General features: G+C 34.5%; 1 protein-coding gene across 1 annotated transcript; it reads left to right on the plus strand.

The window, feature by feature from the left end:
• The first annotated feature begins 13,603 nt into the window (after window positions 1-13,603).
• On the plus strand, window positions 13,604-23,077 carry LOC140151333 (uncharacterized). Its single transcript, XM_072173643.1, has 3 exons — window positions 13,604-13,864; window positions 18,702-18,925; window positions 19,973-23,077. Exons 1-3 carry the CDS (start codon window positions 13,804-13,806, stop codon window positions 20,231-20,233), a joined length of 546 nt encoding a protein of 181 aa, XP_072029744.1. The 5' UTR covers window positions 13,604-13,803; the 3' UTR covers window positions 20,234-23,077.
• The last annotated feature ends 1,944 nt before the right edge of the window (window positions 23,078-25,021 follow it).

The raw sequence follows: 25,021 nt of genomic DNA on the forward strand, positions 1-25,021 counted from the left end.
AAACTACCTGGTATATCTACCTTAGATCAGGTTATTGATGAACTACCTGGTACATCTAAATAGATCAGGTTATTGATAAACTACCTAGAATATCTACCTTAGATCAGGTTATTGATAAACTACCTGGTATATCTACCTTAGATCAGGTTATTGATAAACTACCTAGAATATCTACCTAAGATACGGTTATTGATAAACTACCTGGTATATCTACTTTAGATCAGGTTATTGATAAACTACCTGGTATATCTACCTTAGATAAGGTTATTGATAAACTACTTGGTATACCTACCTAAGATACGGTTATTGATAAACTTCCTGATATATCTACCTTAGATAAGGTTATTGATAAACTACCTGGTATATCTACCTAAGATACGGTTATTGATAAACTACCTGGTATATCTACCTTAGATCAGGTTATTGATAAACTACCTGGTATATCTACCTTAGATCAGGTTATTGATATAAACTACCTGGTATATCTACCTAAGATACGGTTATTGATAAACTATCTGGTATACCCAGTAAACACAAAACGTTTTCGACATCATTCGCAAAAGGTTATAAAAGGTTGGCAGAAAACGTTTAAATGTCGGGTTATATAAAGGGTACATTAATGGATTAAAACGTTTACATAACATTAAATAACATTTGTTGGTAATTTACTGCACAGCAAACACAAATGTTTTACAGAAAACATTTTAAATGTCGGGTTATATAAAGGGTATAAAAGCGTTTTAATAACATTCCAAAAACATTTTGAAAACTTGGTACAAATCATTCTAAACAGAATGTTATTTTGGGGTTGAAAAATATTTTGCAAAAAATGTTTGCCCAAAATATTTACAATAACGTTTTTAAAATGTTTTCACGACCTTTATATAACCCGACATTTAAATGTTATTAAAACGTTTGTAAAAAACATTTTAAGAATATTTCTGTGTTTACTGGGTGCAAATATTTTAACATAATGTTATTTAAGTGTTGACAAAATATTTGGCCAAAATGTTTGCAAAAATAGTTTACAATGACATTTCGAAAACATTTAAAAAATATTGTTGTAGTGTGTTACGTTTTTACCTAAACCAAAATCCAAAATATAACTTATTTAAAACGTTTTAAAAACTTTTTTGTGTTTGCTTGGTATCTACTTTAGATCAGGTTATTGATAAACTACATGGTATATCTACCTTAGATAAGGTTATTGATAAACTACTTGGTATATCTACCTAAGATACGGTTATTGATCAACTTCCTGGTATATCTACCTTAGATCAGGTTATTGATAAACTAGCTGGTATATCTACCTAAGATACGGTTATTGATAAACTACCTGGTATATCTACCTTAGATCAGGTTATTGATAAACTACCTGGTATATCTACTTTAGATCAGGCTATTGATAAACTACCTGGTATATCTACTTAAGATCAAGTTATTGATAAACTACCTGGTATATCTACCTTAGATCGGGTTATTGATAAACTACCTGGTATATCTACCTTAGATCAGGTTATTGATGAACTACCTGGTACATCTAAATAGATCAGGTTATTGATAAACTACCTAGAATATCTACCTTAGATCAGGTTATTGATAAACTACCTGGTATATCTACTTTAGATCAGGTTATTGATAAACTACATGGTATATCTACCTTAGATAAGGTTATTGATAAACTACTTGGTATATCTACCTAAGATACGGTTATTGATCAACTTCCTGGTATATCTACCTTAGATCAGGTTATTGATAAACTAGCTGGTATATCTACCTAAGATACGGTTATTGATAAACTACCTGGTATATCTACCTTAGATCAGGTTATTGATAAACTACTTGGCATATCTACCTAAGATACGGTTATTGATAAACTACCTGGTATATCTACCTTAGATCAGGTTATTGATAAACTACCTGGTATATCTACCTAAGATACGATTATTGATAAACTACCTGGCCGTATATCTACCTTAGATCAGGTTATTGATAAACTACCTGGTATATCTACCTTAGATAAGGTTATTGATAAACTACCTGGTATATCTACCTTAGATCGGGTTATTGATAAACTACCTGGTATATCTACCTTAGATCAGGTTATTGATAAACTACCTGGTATATCTACCTTAGATAAGGTTATTGATACACTACCTGGTATATCTACCTTAGATCAGGTTATTGATAAACTACCTGGTAAGTGGTATATCTACCTAAGATACGGTTATTGATAAACTACCTGGCCGTATATCTACCTTAGATCAGGTTATTGATAAACTACCTGGTATATCTACCTTAGATAAGGTTATTGATAAACTACCTGGTATATCTACCTTAGATCAGGTTATTGATAAACTACCTGGTATATCTACCTAGATCAGGTTATTGATAAACTACCTGGTATATCTACCTCAGATAAGGTTATTGATACACTACCTGGTATATCTACCTTAGATCAGGTTATTGATAAACTACCTGGTATATCTACCTAAGATACGGTTATTGATAAACTACCTGGCCGTATATCTACCTTCAGGTTATTGATAAACTACCTGGTATATCTACCTTATATAAGGTTATTGATAAACTACCTGGTATATCTACCTAGATCAGGTTATTGATAAACTACCTGGTATATCTACTTTAGATCAGGTTATTGATAAACTACCTGGTATATCTACCTTAGATAAGGTTATTGATAAACTACCTGGTATATCTACCTAAGATACGGTTATTGATAAACTACCTGGCCGTATATCTATCTTAGATAAGGTTATTGATAAACTACCTGGTATATCTACCTTAGATCAGGTTATTGATAAACTACCTGGTATATCTACCTTAGATAACTAGTTTTAACAAGTGCATGCTGGGATATCCGTGGTCCTGGTGGTTTCTGAATACCAACCCTTGCTCGTGGCCCTGAGGTTATTTTGTTGCATGGTCAGTGATCCAGGCAGTTGATTTTGAATACATAATTGAAAGCGTGCAGTGCAACTTGTTTTACCCGATATTGTTTTGCATAAAGTCATTGTATGCAAATATGATACAGCAACTTGATCAATGTTGAAATGAGCTGAAATTGTATTATTGTTGCCTTTAAATGATCATATATAGTATAAGCAGAGCCTTGGCATATCAGCAGCAATGATATTTAAAAGGTCGATATTTTGGAACGAAGAGCAGAAAACATACAAAACATAAACAAGCGAATTGCGATCCATTGCATTTATTTTTGTCTTAGATTGACATTGGTAAAGGAGGAACACGTCAAAAGCAGTATGGTTTAATAGCGATGGTGGTCATTCAGTAATATGCCTACAAAATATTGCTTCAATTTATATCACGACTGAGTAACGAAATAAATAAAATAATCTGGGGCTTGAAGAATTTTAAATCTGCAATCTAGACTTCCTTGGTGGACTACGGTGTCCCCAAACGGAGATCTCAATTTAATCCATAAAGGTAAACATGATAACATGGTTACCGTGATGTATGCGTATCCATCGTTAATGGGTTTACTTGTGTCCCTTCCTTCTCCACTTTATGTGCCAATATTTAAATGTTTAATGGATAATAATTTTATCCAATTATCACATTGGAAAAGAAGGCTAATTTAGCACAATAATTGATGGAGCTAATTGACTGACATGGGAAAAACGAGACATGAATATTGATAGGATGACCAAATTTGGAAGTTTGTAATAGATAATTTGCTTCCCTGTTTTCCCGAGGAGGCTTGATTGATGATATCGTAATTTCGTAATAAAATTATATAAAATAATGAAGAATTTCAAAGTAGGCCTGTGGTAATTTCACCGAAAATATTTGAAATTTGGGCCAAAATCGGGCTTTTTTATGATTTGTTTTGAAAAATCAACATTTTTGACCATTTTGGTGCAAATTTCTCAAAGTTCAAAAAATGAAAAAACGGGTCCTAGATATTTTGATCTAGTTTTTTAAAAATTAATAAAAAAAAAAAATTTTGGCCCAAGAATTTTTTTGTTAGGATGCACGAAAAAGAAGTGGGTCAAAAACCGTTATTTTGGGGATTTTGGGCCACAAAATGGCATTTTGGCCCAAATTTGACCTCACAGATGAACTTATCAAGTCTTTGCCATTCTAAATATGTATACTTTTATATACTTTAGACCAACAATTTAGAAGTTATGAGGCCCGAAAGTTTCCATAATTCCAGGGTTCAGACCAACCTTAAGGGAACTGGAATGAGCGTTTCGACAGTATTTTTTGTGGGACATGAGAGCACATCAGACCTATCGAATTGCATTCTGAATACGAAGAATGTCTTTCTGATATCAAATAATTTTCATTTTATGAAAATCACGATATAATACAAATTTGATGACAAATTATTAAAATTTGATATTTTTCACATTTTGAGATATAACAGTCCTCGAAGTAAATTTTATAAATTTAATGATATATTCTTAAAGTGTACGTAGCTGGGAGGAAAAGCCAACGATCAATTGAAAATGTTGACATTTCATATTGAAGATATGGATTTTTTCCCCAAAAGGACCTAATTTTTTTTGGTGTTTTGGGAAAAAAAATCCATAGCTTCAATACGAAAGGTCAAAATTTTCAATTGATCGTCAGCTTTTCATCCCACCTACATACACTTCAAATATAAATCATCAGATTTATAAAGTTTACTTCGAGTACTGTTAAATATCAAAAATATCAATTTTTAATGATTTGCCACAAAATGTGTATTACATTGCGAATTTCAAAAAATCAAAATTATTTGATATCCGAAGGACATTCTTCGTATTCAGAATGCAATTCGATAGGTCTGATGTACTCTAATGTCCCACAATAAATACTGTCCAAACGTTCATAACCCTTCCCTTAATAAAATAAAAAGAAATTTACTAGAATTAAAATTCTACAACGGTTTACCTGGGGTTCGAACCCACACTCTATGTATTCAAAGTCTAATGCCTACACCACTGTGCTATGGGTCGTTGTACCAGAAAGGTGTTTATCATACTTATTACGCAATAAAGTGCATACACACAATATACTATTACTAGTGTATTAGTGCCATAAATACGTATATCATCTCCTAATCCTAACCCTAACCCCAACCCTAACCCTAAATCCTAACCCTAACCCTAATCCTAACCCTAATCCTAATCCTAACCCTAACCCTAAACCCTAACCTTAAACCCTAACCCTAACCCTAACCATAAACCCTATGACCTAAGATCCTAACCCTAAGACCCTAACCCTAAGACCCTAACCCTAACAATAATGCAACTTCCCTCGGACTATGCGGTTAGTTATATATTGCGGCCCATTAAGAAATTAAGCCCCCCCCCCGGCCTAGGCCCACATACGGGTTTTTTAAACAAAATGTCATCCTAACGTCTGATTTGCCTGTGAGTCCAAGTTTGCCACTGCGACCTACATAGAATTTGTTATTGTTAAGGTGGTACTTCACCTCCTGATAAATGTTGTGACTAATTTTGCATTTTTCTCAAAAAATAACTGTACTGGTAACAAAAGTTATGTATATTATAGGGACAAGGAATCCAATTACTTTCCACTGAAATTTCAGTGTGGTTAAAAAAGAAATGAGGTACATTCTACATGTTCTAGCGGTACCAATTTTCTTATCATGAATAACGTACCGCTTGTCTACAGTCACTGAAATTCCAGTGTAGTAATTGGATTCCTTGCCATAACTTTTGTTACCAGTGTGTTATTATTTTTTTGAGAAAAATACAAAAATAGTCACAAATTTATCAAGGGGTGTAGTACCACCTTAAAGGGATATGTCGTGATTCTAATCTAAAGTCTGCACAAAAAATAACGCAGCTGTTATAAATACGCCTATGGCTTCAGAACTAATAATTGTTTCCACAATATTTCAACATAAAGGGAAGGATGATTTATTTACGCGCATTTTGATATCCCATTTGTCAAATGTCGTTCAATATTAACAACACAGTAGTGCTTAGAAAAATACCAGAATTTAAAAGTTGCAGTTTACAGCGATCAATGGTTTTTATGCCATCACTCTGTAGAACGTAAAGCCCTCCATTATCTTCGCGCTTATTTCAAATCAATGCAAATAGCTGCAACTTTTAAATTCGGGTATTTTTCTTTCAAAACACTGCTGTATTGTTAATATTGAACAAAATTGGACAAATTGGGTATCGAAATGCGCATAAATAAACCATCCTTTTTTATGTTAAAATATTTGAAAACAATTATTGGTTCTGAAGCTATAGTCGTATTTGTAACAGTTGCGTTACTCTTTGTGCAGACTTTAGCTGTATCTATAGCATCCTCTTTTTCTTGTATGTATCAGTACGACAGCAACTTAGCTCACTTCCGGTAATTTTTACCGGCGTGACCTCTGCTGTTACGTAACGCAATGTTGAAAATCAGGTGGCAAATACGGTTTTTCAGAAAACATCAAAAAAATGGAATACACGAGTCGTTTCTCCCTTCATTTCCATATTGAGCCCATAGATAAGATATGAAACATGAGTATAAGGCAAAGAATAACGTGTAAAAGTTTAACTATTGTGGAAAAAATGAATGCTTTTGGTGTGCGAAGTAGCCTAAAAAATGAGAGAAAATGCATGTCACGATCACTAAAATGTTTATATCTACAGCTTTGAGGAAACGCCGGTTTAATGCTTTTCTGTTATGATAAACATTAATTAACCACAGCTTGTATTAAAATTTCAGCGAAAATGAGCGGTGGAATAACCTAGTCGTAGGTTGAAAAGTTGCGTTCTTTGAGTCCTCGTGTCGTAAGCGCACGTTGCAAGTGTCACGATGCTTCACGAAATGGATCCCAGCCGGCGCTGTCTATTATACATGTTATATTGATTAATATAGCAATTAAAACGTCTATTGTTATATATTTTATAAATGCAAAATACTCTATTGTGTAACAAAATATTGTAGTCGTCAAAGAAGGTAGTATCATCTCATTTAACTGAAGTACAAGCAGTTTTGAAAAGATTGTTGTTGAGTGAGATCTTTGAACATGTTGAACGAGAAATAAGATAGCAAAAGAATACCCTTTGCCCGAACAAGTTGCGATGGCTTAGTGGACAGAGCGAAGGTGTGCAGTGCGGAAGGTTGAGAGTTCGATTCCCATGTTATCGTATCGATGATGTGGAATTTTTCGGTTTGTTTTTCTTTTCTTTTTTCCTCTCCCTTTTGTCTTTAATAATATAGGCCTAATGAATGTCAGCTTGAAGGCCCACTTTTTTCATGATTTATTTCTTGTTCATGTTTAAGCCTAATTCTACATTCGAGTTCATATCTTTAAAAAAAAAATGCATTTAAGTTCAGTAGCTTTCAATATGAAATAATCAAATAAAGCATGTCAAACTTAAGTAATTTTTAAAAGTTCAAGAATATATATAGGCCTCTCAAATAAAGGAACGTCAACACAGATTTTCACGATTTTTTAATTGGACTAGACCCCTCCCCTATCGGCAACATATTTTATGCGCTTTTATGCATACATATCAAATCATGAGATGCACGAATTTCAAACCTAATATTTTGGCATTATTTGTAATTTTTACACAATGTCCTTACACCTCGGATTACACCTAATTGGAATCAGCCAAGTTCGTTGTCTAGATAGAGCAACTAACTTTGATGTCTTATCCCCCATAGAACACCACAGTTAAGCGGTCAAGATATTAAGTGTTTTCTTTCATTTTTATCTCGCTACTTCTGCTTCAAATGTAACGTGAAAACCTTCCTGACAGTTATTTACTAATATTATAAATATTGTTATAATTTTTGGAATAACAAAACTTCAAATTTGCCCGATATCGTATATTATGGCTTTAATAAAAATATGAAAACTAGGATTTAAAAATATGAGTTAAAATCAAATAGAGGTAATCGCGGGGTTCGAACCAAGATCGAACTTCCAAATACACGTATATACCACTAAGCCATACCAGGGATATGATGAGTTCGGTGACAATAATAGCAAAGTTATTCCCACTCAGTGGCTCACTCGTGTATTATATTTCTGGAATGAATTAACACCGTCCAAATAATGTAACACAAACCTTTATGCTGACTTTTAAAATTGTTTGAACGTTGGGAGTATTATTTTCAAGTTAAATAACCAACAATGGACAATTGACAATGAAAGTTTCTTTGCAGGAAAAACATCGGCCGTACAATATATGGTGTGACAGTAGTCACGCACAAAGATAAACATTTCAACATGTTCAATATGCAACTAGAAATATACCCCAACCAAAAATCATGAAATTTTCAGGCAAGCTAACTTTAGTTATTCTATAACATGACACCCATTTTTGATTCCGGCGCTTTTTCTTGCTTGATGATATGAACATTTTTGTGTTCGTGACATGCAATTTTTTCTCATTTTCTGAGCTACTTTGGACCATGTTTGGACATGTTCAAGCTTCTTTTTTTCCATTTAATTCAACTTTTACACGTTATTTGTTGCTTTACACAAATGTTTGATATCTTATCTGTGGTCAGGGTACATAAATGGAGCAATATACGACCCGTGTCTTCCATTTCTGGAGCTATTTTGATAAAAAGCGTTTGCCGGCTAAAATTTCAACATTGTGTTACGTAACCCGTGTTCACCAACCCGTATAAATTTTCTGTCGAACAAAAGAGGTCACGAAGTTGCTGTCGTACTGATATGGTTCAATAGATATCCATTTAAAATCTCAAATTTGTTGAAGTAATGAAGGCTCACGAAGTGCCCCTTTAAGTACTGATTGATTTCAAAATATTTTGTTTACGGGAAAAGGTTCCGTGAACTTATTCGAAGACTAGCTCCGCATGTTTCTTACAACAATTGATTGAATTTCCAAGATAAACTTGCATAATAAAGTTTGGCTGTTTATAAAGCTTTCAAGTATCGTGAATATCATTGCATGACTTCGGTAAAGCAAACACCATTTAGTTTACTTTGTTTGAAATGGATCGTAGAGTTATGTAATAAATGGTATCAACATTATAAAAACATTGCACGGGAGTCGATTTTTACTGCAGAAAAACATTTTCTTTCGATCCGAATCCATCGTTAGATCATGTATATAGATTGAGAAAATCGTTCTCAACTTCCCTGCTTTTACATGATGACGGTGTTGGTTGGTTTCTTCTGTTTTTGAACCACCTTCAAAATAAGCACGGACAGCACGTCCGACGAAGCTTAAAGGCTTCATCTTCATCTGATAACCATCATTTCCGCCCACATATTAATTGACAAGAGTGCCGGTGACATTGAATCATGCATCTTGTAAAAGAACAAAACAACCAAAAGGCTGATGAGCTTCAAAGGAGTCTTGCGGCGAGCTCTGTCCCCGGGGCTGTGTCACCACTAGTGGTATTTGCAGTCAATTGAGGGGGGGGAACACCTCTCTCAAATAAGCTCCTGACCCCCAGTTCCAACCCCCAAATTTGCCGTTTGTTTTCAAACTTTTGACCCCTAATTGACAACCACAACCCCAAATGAAATTCATCCAAGACCACACTGCACTGCCCTATACAAGTACATTCCACACTAAGCACATAAAATAAGATGAATGTACACGTATGTCTTTCCGGTAGACTCCAATCCTCTTCAGAATGTTACCAGCCTCACCGACACTCTGTCAAAAGCTTTCTTTAAGTCTATCCAATGCATTTGCACTAGACTGAACCACTCAAGACCTTTTGGGGCAGAGGTACGTCCCCGGTTGAAACATTTAATTGCTCCGTGTGAAATCAGAACGAAAATGTTAAGGTGGGTCAGATGGGAGAACGAACTTTGCACTCAACTACCGGTATCAGTTGAGACAAGTAGTGCTGACACGCAAGATAAAAATGTGTTTTATAAAGAGTGATAAAGGCTAAAGGGGTGTCATTTTCGATCCGTCATACATGTTTTTTCTCGGGAGGGTGAAAACGCCCAAAACTTGGACATGCCTATATGATTGCCCTAAATTAAAGAACTGCATGCTTTTGAAAATTTTGAATTTTGAACAGAGCATTTCAATATGTCATTTTCGAAAAGTTCTACTACAAATGAGCAAAACATAGGAGTAATATAAAAGTTGCATCATGCCGAAAGATACGAAAAACAAAATTCTGTATCTATCGACTTTATTGTTTTTAGTGTCTTAAAGAAATCACTTCTGTCGTTTTGTGCGCAGTATACATGTAAATGAAGTTGTATTATGCCTAAATAACATGCACAAATAATAATGTTGAAAACTTGGTTGATTCCCGAATTTTGGCGGGAACCCAAAATGAATATTTGATAATTTGAATGTGTGCCTGCTGGGGTCTATGTTTGCATTAGCTAGAATTACAAATGAACAACACTTGAGCAATTCTTCTCGTATTTCAAAAAGTCAATAATATATATAAAATGTTCATTCAACATTACCGGGACGCATCGTTTCTTCATAAGCAGATTCTTCCGACTGTTCTCTGCGTCATCAGAGCTGCGTCATATAATTTGACTTGAAGAAACCTATATCTATGCGTCATTAAATTGAATTATTTTATTATTTAGACGTACATTTTAGTTAATATTAAGTTGTTTTGTAATATACTGTTGAGCTCCTATATCAGTGGTATCATAAGCCATACGAGTCATAACTAGCACAATTTCTCCTATAGGAGAAATCAATTTTTCCGATGAGAAATTGAATTTTTGTGGTACCCTATATGCAGCATGACGTACAAGGGCCCTCTTACCAACAACTTTTTGTTTTAAAATGCCAATTATGTAGGCCTATCGATATATAATTGAGAAAAATCAAGGCAAACAGTTATGAAAATAAACATTTTTAGTAAAGAATGATTCGAATGATGGTATCATATAATTTCTGCATTGTAAAACATTTCTTCCTGTGGGATAGTTTAAAAATCTATATACATTTAGCCACAAATTACTGCGTCTGTGTCATCAGTATATCAATATTATTTTATACCATGACCTAAACTCTGATTCCATTGAAGACATCGATTAGTACTACTCTAAATTAGCCATTATCCGATTTAGGAGGAAATTCCAAACCGTTATATGATTGTTTTTTGAAAGCTCAATCCTGACCTCCGCCGCGCAAATTGGCTTATCGTTCAATCCTATCATGAGCACTAATCGTTTCCTCTTTATTCCTAATTACCTTTATTGAATTCTCCCAAATTAGCTTAATAGTGCGTCTATTAATCATATTAATCTTTCTAATCCACTTTGCACGTCGCGAATCGAATCATGTATACACACTCATTAAAAATCGTTTAGGTAAGTAGATAAGCTAATTTGGGTGACGTGACTTTGCAATGTTTACTAGCATTTAATTCAAATTCTGAAATAGTGTATCAAACTTGAGAATATTAAAACATTAAACATTTAAAAAGTTTTAAACCATGTTTTTAACCTACAACTTGGCACAAGTAATAGCATTCATTGTTTATCGTATGAAAATAGAAACTGGGATCATCATCATTCATAATTGATTTAAAGGAGTATTTCGTGATCCTAGCATCCTCTTTTTATGACATTTTTCAGTGCATATCCACGAAAAAAGCATATTCCCAAAATTTCAGTTGATTCCGATTTTGCGTTTGTGAGTTATGCATGATTATGTGTATTACACTGCTCCATAGACAATACGTTGTAATTTCGTTCTGGTGCACCAGAACGAAATTCAAATTTCGCGATATCTTTGCTAAACGAATTAATCTGCAAGAAATATTTTGTACATAAACATTATGTAGCCAGAGTATTCCAGTGATATAAAAATCTCAACTTTTTTTGAGAAAAGTGGGGGAATGAGGCTGTGGATCACGAAATGCCCCTTTAATTGTTACTACATGTATTTGATTGTGTTGATATTTAATTATACCGTTGATTCTTGATTGTACTTCTAAGTACAATCAAGTACAATTTATCAAGTACAATATTAATATTCTTGCTTCATATATTTCATATTACTTTGTTGAGTTTTATGTATCACATGCAATTTGATGATTGATGAAAATAAAATATGAATGATGAATAATTATCGGGATAATTATACATAGTTATATTGTATACAGGCTGTATCAAAATGTTTGTTTTTGTAATTATACCCCTCAGTTTTCTTGAGTTTATATTAATGGAAAATCATACATATTCCAAATGCAACATGATGATGATCATCATCAGTGATATGATCAGGAAACTGTTGGGTATACCAAACATTATGATAAAGCCTATTTATTAAGGGACATTTATCCTGATAATTTATCCTGAGAAATTCACAAGTTTAAAAGATATATACGAGCGTAGATCGGAGCGTCGACCACATCTTCATATTTTCCCATAACACAGGCTGTTTGATTTACTAATTATCGGCTACAATACACGTAGTAAATGTTTAAATTAGCATCTATTTGTTCAAAACTTAAATGTGCTAAAAGCATTGCCCGATCGAGCTAATTACCCACGGGCTAATTTTTGAATGTATATAGGAACTCTAGGAACTGCAGTAATTAGCTTCATCTCGTGCTCATGGGTCATCATGTTTAGACATTTTCTTGTTCAGCACCCTTGGATACCAGCTTGGATATCTTTACAGTGTGTTATTATTTTTTGAGAAAAATGCAAAAATAGTCACACATTTATCAAGGGGTGTAGTACCACCTTAAATATAAATTTTATAGCAAATTATTAAAATTGACATTTTGACATAATTTAACAGTCTCCGAAATAAACTTTATAATAAATCCAGGGAATAAATCTATAGTGTAAAATGTATGCAGCTGGGGGAAAAAGCCGACCATCATATGAAAATTTGGGACCTTATGAAAGATATTTCATAGGGAAAGTTCAAGTCCAAAAGCTAACAAGTGAGCATATACTATAAGTATTCTATCATTAAGGGGGTACTACACCCATTGCATTTTTTTTTTTTTTGCATTTTGCATTTTGTGAAGAAATGAGAAAAAAATGGGACAAAGTGGTTCTAGGCCTATTGGTGGCATCGGTATCAATGTAGCTTACATGCTTTTAAAAGGTGGTACATCGGGCATACCACGTTGTGGCTTCTACCTTTTAAGCATGTAATCTACATTGATACCGATGCCACCAATAGAACGAGAAGATTTGCCCCTTCATTTTGCATACTATTTTGTCAATTTTTTTTCTCATTTCTTCATAAAATGAAAAAAAAAACGCAAAAAAAAAAAACGCAAAAAAAAAATGCAATGGGTGATGTAGTACCCCCTTAAATTTCTAACGAAGATTATTCCACCCAGGATTTCACTATTTTCAAGTTATTTCAGCAGTCCAGGTACCTACTTGTTCTTGATGCCCGGCTGCCCGCAACTAAATTAATCGAATCGCTGAGCACACATAAAAATAAAATCAATCAAATAAATGATTTTCTTATCAAGGTCATTCCACCAATTACAATGATTGACATTCATAAGAGGCGTTTCTACAAAACAACCGCACAGGCTTCCATCGCTGATTGGCCAGATTATTGTAATTGACACACTTGAGTGACATTTAGGTAAATCAACGTTAATATTACCTTGTATTAAACCGAGGATTAGGAAGGCCCCCAACATGATATAAGAAACAGGATCATAACAACTTTGTATTCATTTATCGACAACTCAACCAGAGAGAAGATAACATTGTCAATCTTTTGTGACCATCTCATGTAATATTTTACCAGTGAATCTGTTTTCACGTTATAATACCAGTGGATTTTATCAAGATATTGTTATACTCCACCGACAAACTTGTCATCAAATTTCAGCATCATGCATAACCTTCTGACTTACTCCATTTTCGTGGCTCTTCTCCTCGCAGTTTGCTCTGCAGGTAAGATGAATGTGCTTTATGTTTCTTGCGAAATACGAGGTGTTTTATAGCAATTATTTGTGTAATTCTAGCCAAGTAATGGTTCTTGTATATATATAGTGTGGAAATGGTAAATCGCATTTGCCAAATTGAGCCACGCCACACTGCAAATTCGTGTACAAGAAATTAATGCCGAATTTGGACGCTTAGCGTCTTTTCGCGTCTGGCCCCAAGGGGCCAGATGCATTTAGTGTCTGGATTAAATCCCCAGGGAGTTCTAGTGACACATTCTAGAACTTATCTGTTATAACTCAGCTGAAGATGTGATCATTGATACTGAGACAGAGACTGAGGCAGAGATGGGATTTGACCGACCAGCCTTTTATGACTCTTTAGGGTAAGGCGGCTTATGGGGTCATAAATTTAGTAGGAAGAATTGTGGCCATAATAGGTTCATAGGTCAATGCTAGAAAGTACAATATAATAAATCAGAAGATTATATGAACATAGTCCTGTGTTGCCATAATATTAATGTATTACATTATATTGCTGTAATTTTTGTAATAATGTTCCTGCAAACTTAATGATATCCCAGGAATGATATGAAATAGTATAATTTGAAAAGCACGCTGGTAAAGTAATGCACTTCATTTCACAAAGTGATCATTGAAAGCAGAGATGGGTTAATTAAGCAGAGATTAATTAATTAATTAATTAATTAATTAACTAACAAACATACAGAGACAGAGACAGCAGAAATGGGATTTGACCAGCCTAGTACTTTATAGTAATGACTCTCTAGGGTAAGGCAGTTACCGGGCAGTTATTGTGTCATAAATTTAGTAGGAAGAATTGTGGCCATAATAGGTTCATAGGTCAATGCTAGAAAGTACAATATAATAAATCAGAAGATATAAATATCCAGTGTAAGGTGGCACATGTCCATTGTGTCACCCCAAACTAGCCTGGCCAGTTTTAGGACTGTAACACTTTTGTAGGGAAATGCAATCACTGTGAATTTTTGTTTTCTAAACCATATAGAAAGCAAATACAAATTTTTCTCATAAAAGTTGTTATACACATTGTAAACATTGATTCAATTATTTTCAACTTACCTATTTCAGTAATGGTATAACTGAAATAAGAGCTTTCTTAGATCTTCCATATGAACCAGTTGTGTTAAAGGCACTCCTTAACAAATAAGTTCTTTCAAAACAGTGGAAGTAAAATTCAAGTCCAAATAAAGTATCCAGGGAAATGAACATGCAGGGTCGAATGCCCTTCTAGGGTAAAGTAGTGTTGGTGTACGTGTTAGAAAGTATGATCTAATGATGTGATTCAAAATAATATTTGCTTTAAACAATTTTTTTAAAACTAAATTTGTGTTTTTTTAAAACACCAACAATAATTGGTGCTTTTACATTTCACATTAATATCAAACATGGTTAAAGATTATAGGCATCACAAACAGAGCATGCAAATGGACAAGGCCTACATGAATTCATTGTTTTCTTTTCTCTTAACTTTTGTTTGTTCACAAAGTTGGAAAAAAATACCACAAAAGTAAGCCTTTAAACCTTACTATAATTGAAACTTTTCAAGAGGTCAGTCAAGGACAAGAAGGGCCCATAAATTTTCATTATTGTAGACAGTTTTCTTGTTCATTCATAACTGATTTAATGCACATAAAAATTCCTTTACAAAAGGAAATGGGCTTACCCAAGAAAGGGCGCATGATGCAGGGTATTGTAAATGTTTGATATAAGTATTGGAATCAGTGAACTGGGATAAACAAGCAAGCACATGTAATATTTTACGATTTGAAAAGGTGAGATTAAAACACATTTTAAAAAGTCATGAGAATAAACTAGTACTTGGATCCTGATTCTTCCAGTCTGTTTCCATGACCACAACGCATGCAATCTTTTCTCTGGACCAGACGCATCCCTTTTTAAAGGGATTTTTATTTCGGCAATATTTAGTTATATTATTATATATATATTTAGAATACCAAGGGAACCAAGGGAGAACAGTGCCAGTGCATTGATTGATCACCCCAGGTTAAATAAGAAATAAATAAATAAATAAATAAATATGATATTCATTGCGTTGTGTGATAATATGCCTAGATGTGCCTACTACTGAAGCACGGATTGTGAATTTTGCTATGAACACCATACTTTTCAAATTGGACAGATATGATAGGGCAGAAAATTGTTGCCCGGGTTTTTATGGGTTTTTTTATATAATAATTTACCGTAGAAACTTTATCTACTTCATATGTTGAAGTTTTGTCTCTAATTTGAATCCCGGGATTTGAATTTTATAGTAGAAGTTTTCCCCGACTACTTTTATATACACTGTATATATTGTGCGGGATCTGGTACGGGATATTGTGACGGTAAAAATGATTCAAGTTTCAACATTTTTATTTTCCTACTGAACAACAAGTTCTGTATTTTCAATCAATGTTGTTTACATGCATGGTCCTCACAATATCCAGGGACGAGTTAGTCCCGGGGCTGGTAAACTTGCGTTAGTAAACTCGTCACACGTGGCAGTAGGAGGCCTGGGTATATTTCATTTCATTTGCTTGCTCCAAACAGCTCGCCCCTGGGAAGAAAATAAGTAAAAACAAGTTGACAATTATTCAATCAGTTTGATTAACCCCTTACCATGCTTACCAGGTTTGCTGTTGTTACTATTTTGATATACGTCTATATGTAGAGAAGGATTTATAAGACAAACTGAAATAATTATTATATGAGGCAGAATAAAAAGGGCACTTTTTCTCTCTCCTCAAATTAATGCAAATTACAATTCGCCATCCAACTGTTTAATTGATATTGATGAGCAATATCCCTATATTTTAATACAATAATTAATGATTTAACGACCTAATAAACGGAAATGATGACAAAAACATAAATTCATTCAATCATAAATAAAATTGAATAAAGTGTGTACATATGTGACAAAATTCTACAGTGCTTTAAAACCTTGCCCTTTTCTCGATGCATATCTTGATGATCAAGTAACAACATTTCTTAACTGGTTTAATCTCACCTATCCAACAGTTCGTTCAACTTGTTTTGTAACTTAATTCAAACATGTAATGCTCATTTATCATTTCTATCACCGATTGCACATATGGCATATACGTGTTCGCGAAATATGATGAGAACCCGGGATGAGAACTATGAACTCGGGGGAAGTTGAACATGTTGAAGTTGATCAAAGGACAGAACATTGCTTGTATTCTCTGACTAGTTGAGTAGTTCATCGGATGTCGTGAAAAGGGCTAAAAGGTCTTCCACACTAGATTGTTTTCTTTCAGCCCAACTTTTATACACAAAATGTAATATTCTTCCTCTTTCAAAGTCAAATATAAAAGAAAGTTCAAAAACAATAATCGCATAAATCAAAAACTGTCAGCCTATTGTTATTGATTTCGTTATCCTATAGCATCCTGTTTTTATGACATTTTTCAGTAGATACCCACGAAACCCCAAAATTTCAGTTGATTCCGATTTTGCGTTCGCAAGTTATGCGTGACACTGCTCCATAGGCCACTGTTGTAATTTCTGGTATATACCAGAACGAAATTAAAATTCGACGATATTTTTGCTAAACGAATTAATCTGCAAACATTTTTGGTACATAAACATTGTGTAGCCAGAGCCCAGAGGTTTCCAGTGGTATAAAGATTTCAACTTTTTTTGGAGAAAAGTGGGGGATGAGGCTGTGGATCACGAAATGCCCTTTTAAGTCTTATGGTAACAAGTATGAAATCTCAGTTTCTCCCATCTGCATCACTGGTATCATAATTCGTCATCATTTACGAACTCGATAAAAAGTAACACTCGATTTAGGTCATTTATAGGTACTTATATACACCTGTGGTAAATTGTGACTATTTTGCATTTTTCTCAAAACTAATAACACAGTGGTAACAAAAGTTATGTATATTATTGGGGCAAGGAATCAAATTACTACACTGAAATTTCAGTGACTCAAGACAAGCGGTTCAGTATAATGATAGGAAACGAGGTACATCCTAGCGGTACCTTATTTCTTATCATAAATAACAAACCGCTTGTCTTGGGTCACTGAAATTCCAGTGTAGTAATTGGATTCCTTGCCCTATACAATTTTTACCACTGTGTTATTAGTTTTTGAGAAAAATGCAAAAATAGACACAAATTTATCAAGGGGTGTAGTACCCCCTTAATGCCGGCTGTCGATAAATTATTGGGGTGTGTATTTTAATGTCGAGAATTGAATTGATTTCGACCGGCAAAATAGCTGAGTGAGGCTTTCCTTCTTTCAAAATGTTCAAAGCTTTCAAATCAATATACAAAGTGAATCATACATGTTTTTCTCGTGACCTTGTATTCGATATCTTTTGTTATGATGTTGATCATATCGAACGTATGAAAAAATGAAAGGCAAACAAAATATATTAAAGGCCCTACCAGGTCAGGGAGAAACCGGGGGGAGAAAGTTTCTCAGTATAGAGTTGGTATAATATATACTTACGTGCAAAAAAACATACTTCTTCTTTTAACAAAATAAAAGTTATACTTACTACTTTACATTGCTGTAAATACATGCACTTTCAGTTCTTATTTATTAAAATAGTGAATTTTTGTAACTTGTCCAATCGGTCGTGCCTCAATGCAAAACTTAACACGAATTATACCGTAACTTCTAGCAGATGAGCATGCAAGTATATGGATATATTGCTAATTGCTATGCGCAAAAACTGATAATGTATCACAATCAAACATTAATTAAAAATATTAAGGAGCATTGTACCAATATTAATATGTACCGTTATATTTTGTCTCTTCTACAGTAAGCCTAGACGATCTCATGGGCAATCAACCTGAAAACCCTGCAGACCAAGTCATTGACGACGCTGCTGCAGAGACTCTTGATGAACTCGAGGTTACGGTGTTTGAAGAAATTATTGACGCTGAAATGAATCGCAAGAGGACGACGATGTCACCGAAGAAATGCTGCAAAATAGGCAAGAAAGTCGCTGAGGCAGGGCTGTATTGCAATATCGACTTAATGCAGGTAAAAATAAGATAAGGTCAAATGTAAAAAAACCCAAAAAAACAACCAAAAAATCAAGATTATTCAGGCGCAAGAATGTTGGCAATCTTATTACTATGGTGTCAGTTTCAACATGGTTTCAAATTAAAGGAGTATTTCGTGATCCTATCATCCTCTTTTTATGACATTTTTCAGTAGATATCCACGAAAAAAGCTTATTCCCAAAATTTCAGTCGATTCCGATTTTGCGTTTGCGAGTTATGCATGATTATGTGTATTACACTGCTCCATAGACAATGTGTTATAATTTCGTTCTGGTATACCAGAACGAAATTCAAATTTCACGATATCCTTGCTAAACGAATTAATCTGCAAGAATTTTTTTGTATATAAACATTATGTTGCCAGCGGTTTCCAGTGATTTAAAAATCTCAACTTTTTTGGAGAAAAGTGGGGGGATGATGCTGTGGATCACGAAAATTATGCCCTTTTAAAGTTGTTCAATTTGCGATAGTCCTAATTGATACCTACTTTTGTCTTTGAGATTAATTTCGTAAATTCAGTGAGCATTTTTTAACTGGATTCCTTGCCGCTATAATATACATAACTTTTGTGAAAAATGCAAAAATAGTCACAAATTTATCAAGGGGTATACCATCTTAAAGACAAGCAATACTTGTTTTGTAAAGTATGATATTATTATTTGAAATAGGCCTATATGACATGCTTGACAAGTTACTAGGTGACAGCGAATAAACGGATCATTGTCGTGTGTATTTTATCTTCAAACACATGGACACCAAAAATATTTTGAAGTTTCAAACCAAAACGATATTAAATGTTATTCCAAACATTTTCATGTTCAACAAGAACTGTCTTCAAAAAAGACAGCACCACGGACGAAGGTCATGTTTTATACTTTTGCATTGATACGTGCTTGGAATGCTAATAATTTGTTTTGTTTGTGGAATAATTTACCGGGTGGGAAATACTGGTGCTCATTGGTAAATCGAGCCAAGGTAATATCCAGACCACTAAATTTGTTCACTTGTTATGGTCTTATTACAGGTTCAGAAAAAGAACAACAATGTCTTCAAGCGCAAGATGAAATGGCAAGGTCCTGATGCTGACGTCGGCAAACGACAGCACAAAGACCTGTTGATGCGCGTAGAGAAATGTTACCCCGCTAAATCGTCAAGAAGTATGTTTATGAAATGCTGTCAACTCCAACAATCAAGACAAGACGAATTGGAAGACTGCAAGAAATTACCAACTCGAGATGAGCGCAAGGCTTGCAGACGGAACGCCAAGGGAAAAGGAGACTATTAAAGCAACACCGACACTTCTTTGTTATCATTTGTGAGAGGTATAAACTTTTCGCGGTTCGGGTCCATGAATGTCAAATTAAGTTGTTTGAAATCAGTGCACTCTTTCCTAAATACTTCGTCAGTCGACCGAATTTAAGAACTGGGAACGAGACATTGCGAACAGACTAACACGTGGTATGGAGTGTTTGCTGGCAATTTATAGAGCAGTAACTTTCATGTAGTAAGCCGAGTTCGCTGAGCGATAGTGATTGGTTTTTAGCCAATGAGGTCTAAGCGCGTTTTTTGTTGCGTTGGAAAAAGCGTGCTACCTCATTAGTCAAATACCAGTCGCTCGTCGCAGCGGAGGAGTATAATTTCAGCTTCAGCTGTACTATTTGCAGAAACGTCTGATGGAATTGATACATCATTCATTTGTCCATCATGATTTTAGAAAGACGAGAGAGTCGTAGAGTCGTAGACGTACGTGGGAACGGTGGTCGACTGAAATAACAGTCAAGTTCAGCTATAGGAACTCTAAAATGTAACATCGAAAGATCTAATTAAAAATGTTATGTATGTTCATTCACATGTTTTATAAACATGATTGTTTTATACTATTGTAAAAAGTCCATGTGACGATAAAGATGTTAACTAGAAAGATAGGTGTTTTTAGTCTGAGAAAAATTGTCTTGGAACAGTATTTCTACCAGGATTTGTATTCAATTTGCAAAAGAAAGGTATCTTAATCTCATAATGAACTGCAGTGCCAATTGTGTGCGCGTAGCTAGCTGCACGTTATGACCTCGAAGGCTTGCCATAAATTTGGTCGAGGGTGGTTACTGGTTAGCAATTAAGGGTTCAGTCGGTTTATGGTTTAAGGGTGCATGGGTGAGGAAAGCAGTTGTGTTCATATACAAGTGAGTCAGTGACATCATAAGTTCTTACACCACCTGATTGGTAGGTTTTGTTCTTGAAATACTTTCAAATTCAATCCGTCATCATGTCTGAGAGTAACTGATAGTTACGGTAGGTCTACGTTTCTTACGGGACATGTAAATCTGCACGTCGACTAAAGCATGCGAACTTGTTACTCTGTGTAACTACTTACCTTTTTTAAGTATTTTTTCTGACAGATAAGTCAAAATTTAAAACTTTCTTCAGTTAAAACACAATCAATACTATTAATATTACAGTTAAGCACGACATCAGGATATTTCAATAATCATAATCTATACCCGGGAATCTACAATAGAGGAAATAATCAAATGGCGACCTAAGGTGGCGTTATGAAAAATGGGTGTGTCGCTAGCGCTACGTGTGATATAAACAATCAAGTGACTTTTATTTTTTTTGGGGGGGGGGGGGGTCGATATGATAGGTTTCCAAACCAATGCTCTACACTAAAATTGATTACGAAATGCAATAATTTATGTTCAGGGATGTAAGTTTGTAGGATTAACCCTGAATTCAGGAATTTTTGTGTCCAAATTTCCGCACTTTTATTTACTGTATATTATCAGCCCGTTTTGGGGCTTTTTAGCCCAAATTCACGCGCTTTTTCCAGATTTTTCCCCAGATTTTCAGGAGGATTTTTTCTTCGGGCCTACTTACATCGCTGTATGTGATTACAAGATTTATGTAGACGTCTTTCAACCAATCTTATCATTTGCCTTGATTATTAAAACCAAATTAAAAATACAGAGGAAAGTAATGTATGGGAAGTTCGTCGGATTTATTTGCAGCTCATACCTTGTCTCACACATTTGATAAATTTCTTCCAGGCGTGTTTGGAGCATATTTTATTTTATTGTGTATGTTACCATGGTTACATAAAACAATGTACTCTTGGTGTTTTCAGGACGTTTACATCAGGTTACCTTAAAATAATTATAAGGATATACTTTCTTAAACTATACGGGTCTATAAAATTGTAAATAATGTAATTATGTACATAAGATTAATTATGAAATTGTGATTTATGAATTGATTTAATCATGTGTTATGAAAAGAACCGGAGAGAAGAACTTGTCTAATCATACAACGGTATAAGCCTATAACTGCGAAAACCAGGTCTTAGCAACATCAGCGCTTACATTTATTTAGGCCTACACATGTATATTTTTCAGTGATTAAAACATTAAAAACAGAAACTTATGTCTTGGGTAAACACACAATCTGAGATATTTTAAGCAAGCAGGCCAATATTTAGAATTCACTTACACGGGAAATGTTAGTGGCTCATCCGAGTCATGACTCTGTGCAAGACAGTTCAAAATGTCAGACATGTCCTTGGAGCTAATAATTTTGTGTCTTTTGGCACATGTCTCAATTATGTCTTAAAGAGGAGGCCCGCCAGAGCAGTTCTTCTGGGGTGAACCAGACTTGCCTGGTTATCAAATTAATCAGTAACAAGTTATCTCTGAATTTGACAGGTGCCAATTGATGTTTTCATGTTATTGCGTCAATTAGCACCTGTCAAATTCAGAGATAACCTTGTCACTGATTAATTTGATAACCAGGCAGGTTTGGTTCACCCCAGAAGAACTGCTCTGGTGGACTTCCTCTTTAAGAGTGTGTCTTTAAGACACGATGTCTATTTCTTATAGTGTTTATGGGGCCCTAATTCGTCAAGACGTGTCTCATTGTAAGACACGAGTGCCAAGACATGTTTTTCGCAGTGTATTGGGGTTTGTCAATTGCCCCAAAGAAATCGAATGACAAAATAATTTTTAACATTATTTTAATTACGATAGCCGTCGTTGGCATTTAATACATAATGGATTGTATAATTATGATGATTACATGTTTTCTATGATTTTACACGTCTGTACAGTTTTCTAATAAAATATTGAAACTTGTCGGAACAGATTGTTGTCAACTTGTCAGTATTATGTGTTTATCAGCTTAAGGGGTGGGGTATGAACGTTTGGACAGTATTTATTGTGGGACATTAGAGCACATCAGACAGATCGAATTGCTTTCTGAATACGAAGAATGTCCTTCTGATATCAAATTTTGATTTTTTTTTTAAATTCGTAATGTAATACACATTTTATGGCAAATGATTAAAAATTGATATTTTGATATTTAACAGTACTCGAAGTAAACTTTATAAATCTGATGATTTATACTTAAAGTGTATGTAGGTGGGATGAAAAGCCGACGGTCAATTGAATATTTTTGACCTTTCGTATTGAAGATATGATTTTTTTTGCCAAAACACCAAAAAAAATTTAATTCGAGGATTGTTTATATCAAAAATGTGAAAAATATCAAATTTTAATAATTTGTCATAAAATTTGTATTATATCGTGAATTTCAAAAATGAAAATTATTTGATATCAGAAAGACATTCGTATTCAGAATGCAATTCGATATGTCTGATGTGCTCTCATGTCCCACAAAAAATACTGTCGAAACGCTGAAAACACTCATTCCAGATCCCGTGTGCGGATAATTTGCGTCGTGGAACTTGAGTACAGGGTGGTCCAAAAAGAACTTTACCTAATTTGAAAGGTTAATTTCTCGGAGTTTAGATAGAGCAGCTATTTTTAATATTGTTACATATTTTAAATATATATCTTTCTAAGAACATGTGGTGAAGGGAGAGAAAAAGAAGTTGAAGTAACAAAATGGCAGTAATTTTACGTCAGAGGGTCAGTTACGTCAGAGAGTCAGAAATCACTTTGTGTCCACACGTAATTCAATGGGATGTATCCGATTGCATCATCATCGGGCATGCACGTTTGTATTAACACCCTCTGCTAGTCATTCAAAATTTTACATGCATGAATGAATTACCATATTTACAATCTAAGATCTAAGATCTTAGTTCTCACTAGTCATACTAGATAAATCAATGTACCCGAAATTAACATAAACATTATTAAATTAATATAAAAATTACATCAGTTTCACTTCAGTGGTGTGGTTTTGGAAGTTTTGGTGGTATGGTACACCCTTTAGAAGTGTATCTTGCTTGCTTACTTACTAACTTACTGACTAACATTTTTGTCTTAAATGGCATATCTCGAAATGCCACGAGTGGTCAGTGTCAAATGAAGGAGAAAAAGGTAAGCTATACAATTAAAAAAACAACACTGGGTTCTACTCCTATAATTATAATACTTTTTTATAAAGTCGAGTCAATTTTACTCCCCCATACTGAGATGTTTGTGACTCGTATAATTATGGGGGAAGTTAAGTCCTTTTTTTTTGTATTGTATGCTTTGTAAGTTGAGAAATGCACACTGTGGTATCTGACACCCAAGTAGGAATTGATACTACAATAATTATAACATACTAAGCGGTCACCCGTATTTTGCGGTTGTCGGCTGTCGCGATCACCAAGTTTCATGCCCATACGACAGTTTGTATTTATTTGACATCAGATGACCCCTGGTGACCCCGAAATGACCTTCCCAAAATTTGGCTCTAAATGTTGATTGTACCCACCAAGTTTCATGCCCACACGACAGTCGGGGCCCGGGACAGACCGAATGGAAAAATAAAGGATCTTGTTTCATATCCCTACTTTGAATGACAGAGCGGTGACAGCGATGCTGAAAAGGAGTGTCTTAACTATACATAAGCTTCACCTGCCAATGTGAGTTCCCCCCTCCTCAGGTAAACTCTTTCCCTGTGTGGAGCTGTCAGACTTCTATGTGACTTCATCAATTCTGGACCTAATATTGAGCCAAATAGTAGGATTTATAAAGAAAGAAAAAACTCACGATCGAACATGTGTTGTTTGGGCACATAAAGCGATAGACAGTCGATATTTAAAGTCAATGAAGCATTATAATAGCCT

The sequence above is a fragment of the Amphiura filiformis genome, chromosome 4 (genome assembly GCF_039555335.1).
Source record: "Amphiura filiformis chromosome 4, Afil_fr2py, whole genome shotgun sequence".
Taxonomy (NCBI): Eukaryota; Metazoa; Echinodermata; class Ophiuroidea; order Amphilepidida; family Amphiuridae; genus Amphiura; species Amphiura filiformis.

Bases quoted from the DNA above. Each gene is read 5' to 3' on its own strand.
- LOC140151333 (XM_072173643.1), top strand. From the start codon at position 13,804: ATGCATAACCTTCTGACTTACTCCATTTTCGTGGCTCTTCTCCTCGCA. The intron at 13,865-18,701 runs GTAAGATGAATG...TCTCTTCTACAG, and splicing joins CCTCGCAGTTTGCTCTGCAG to TAAGCCTAGACGATCTCATG. The intron at 18,926-19,972 runs GTAAAAATAAGA...GTCTTATTACAG, and splicing joins GCAATATCGACTTAATGCAG to GTTCAGAAAAAGAACAACAA.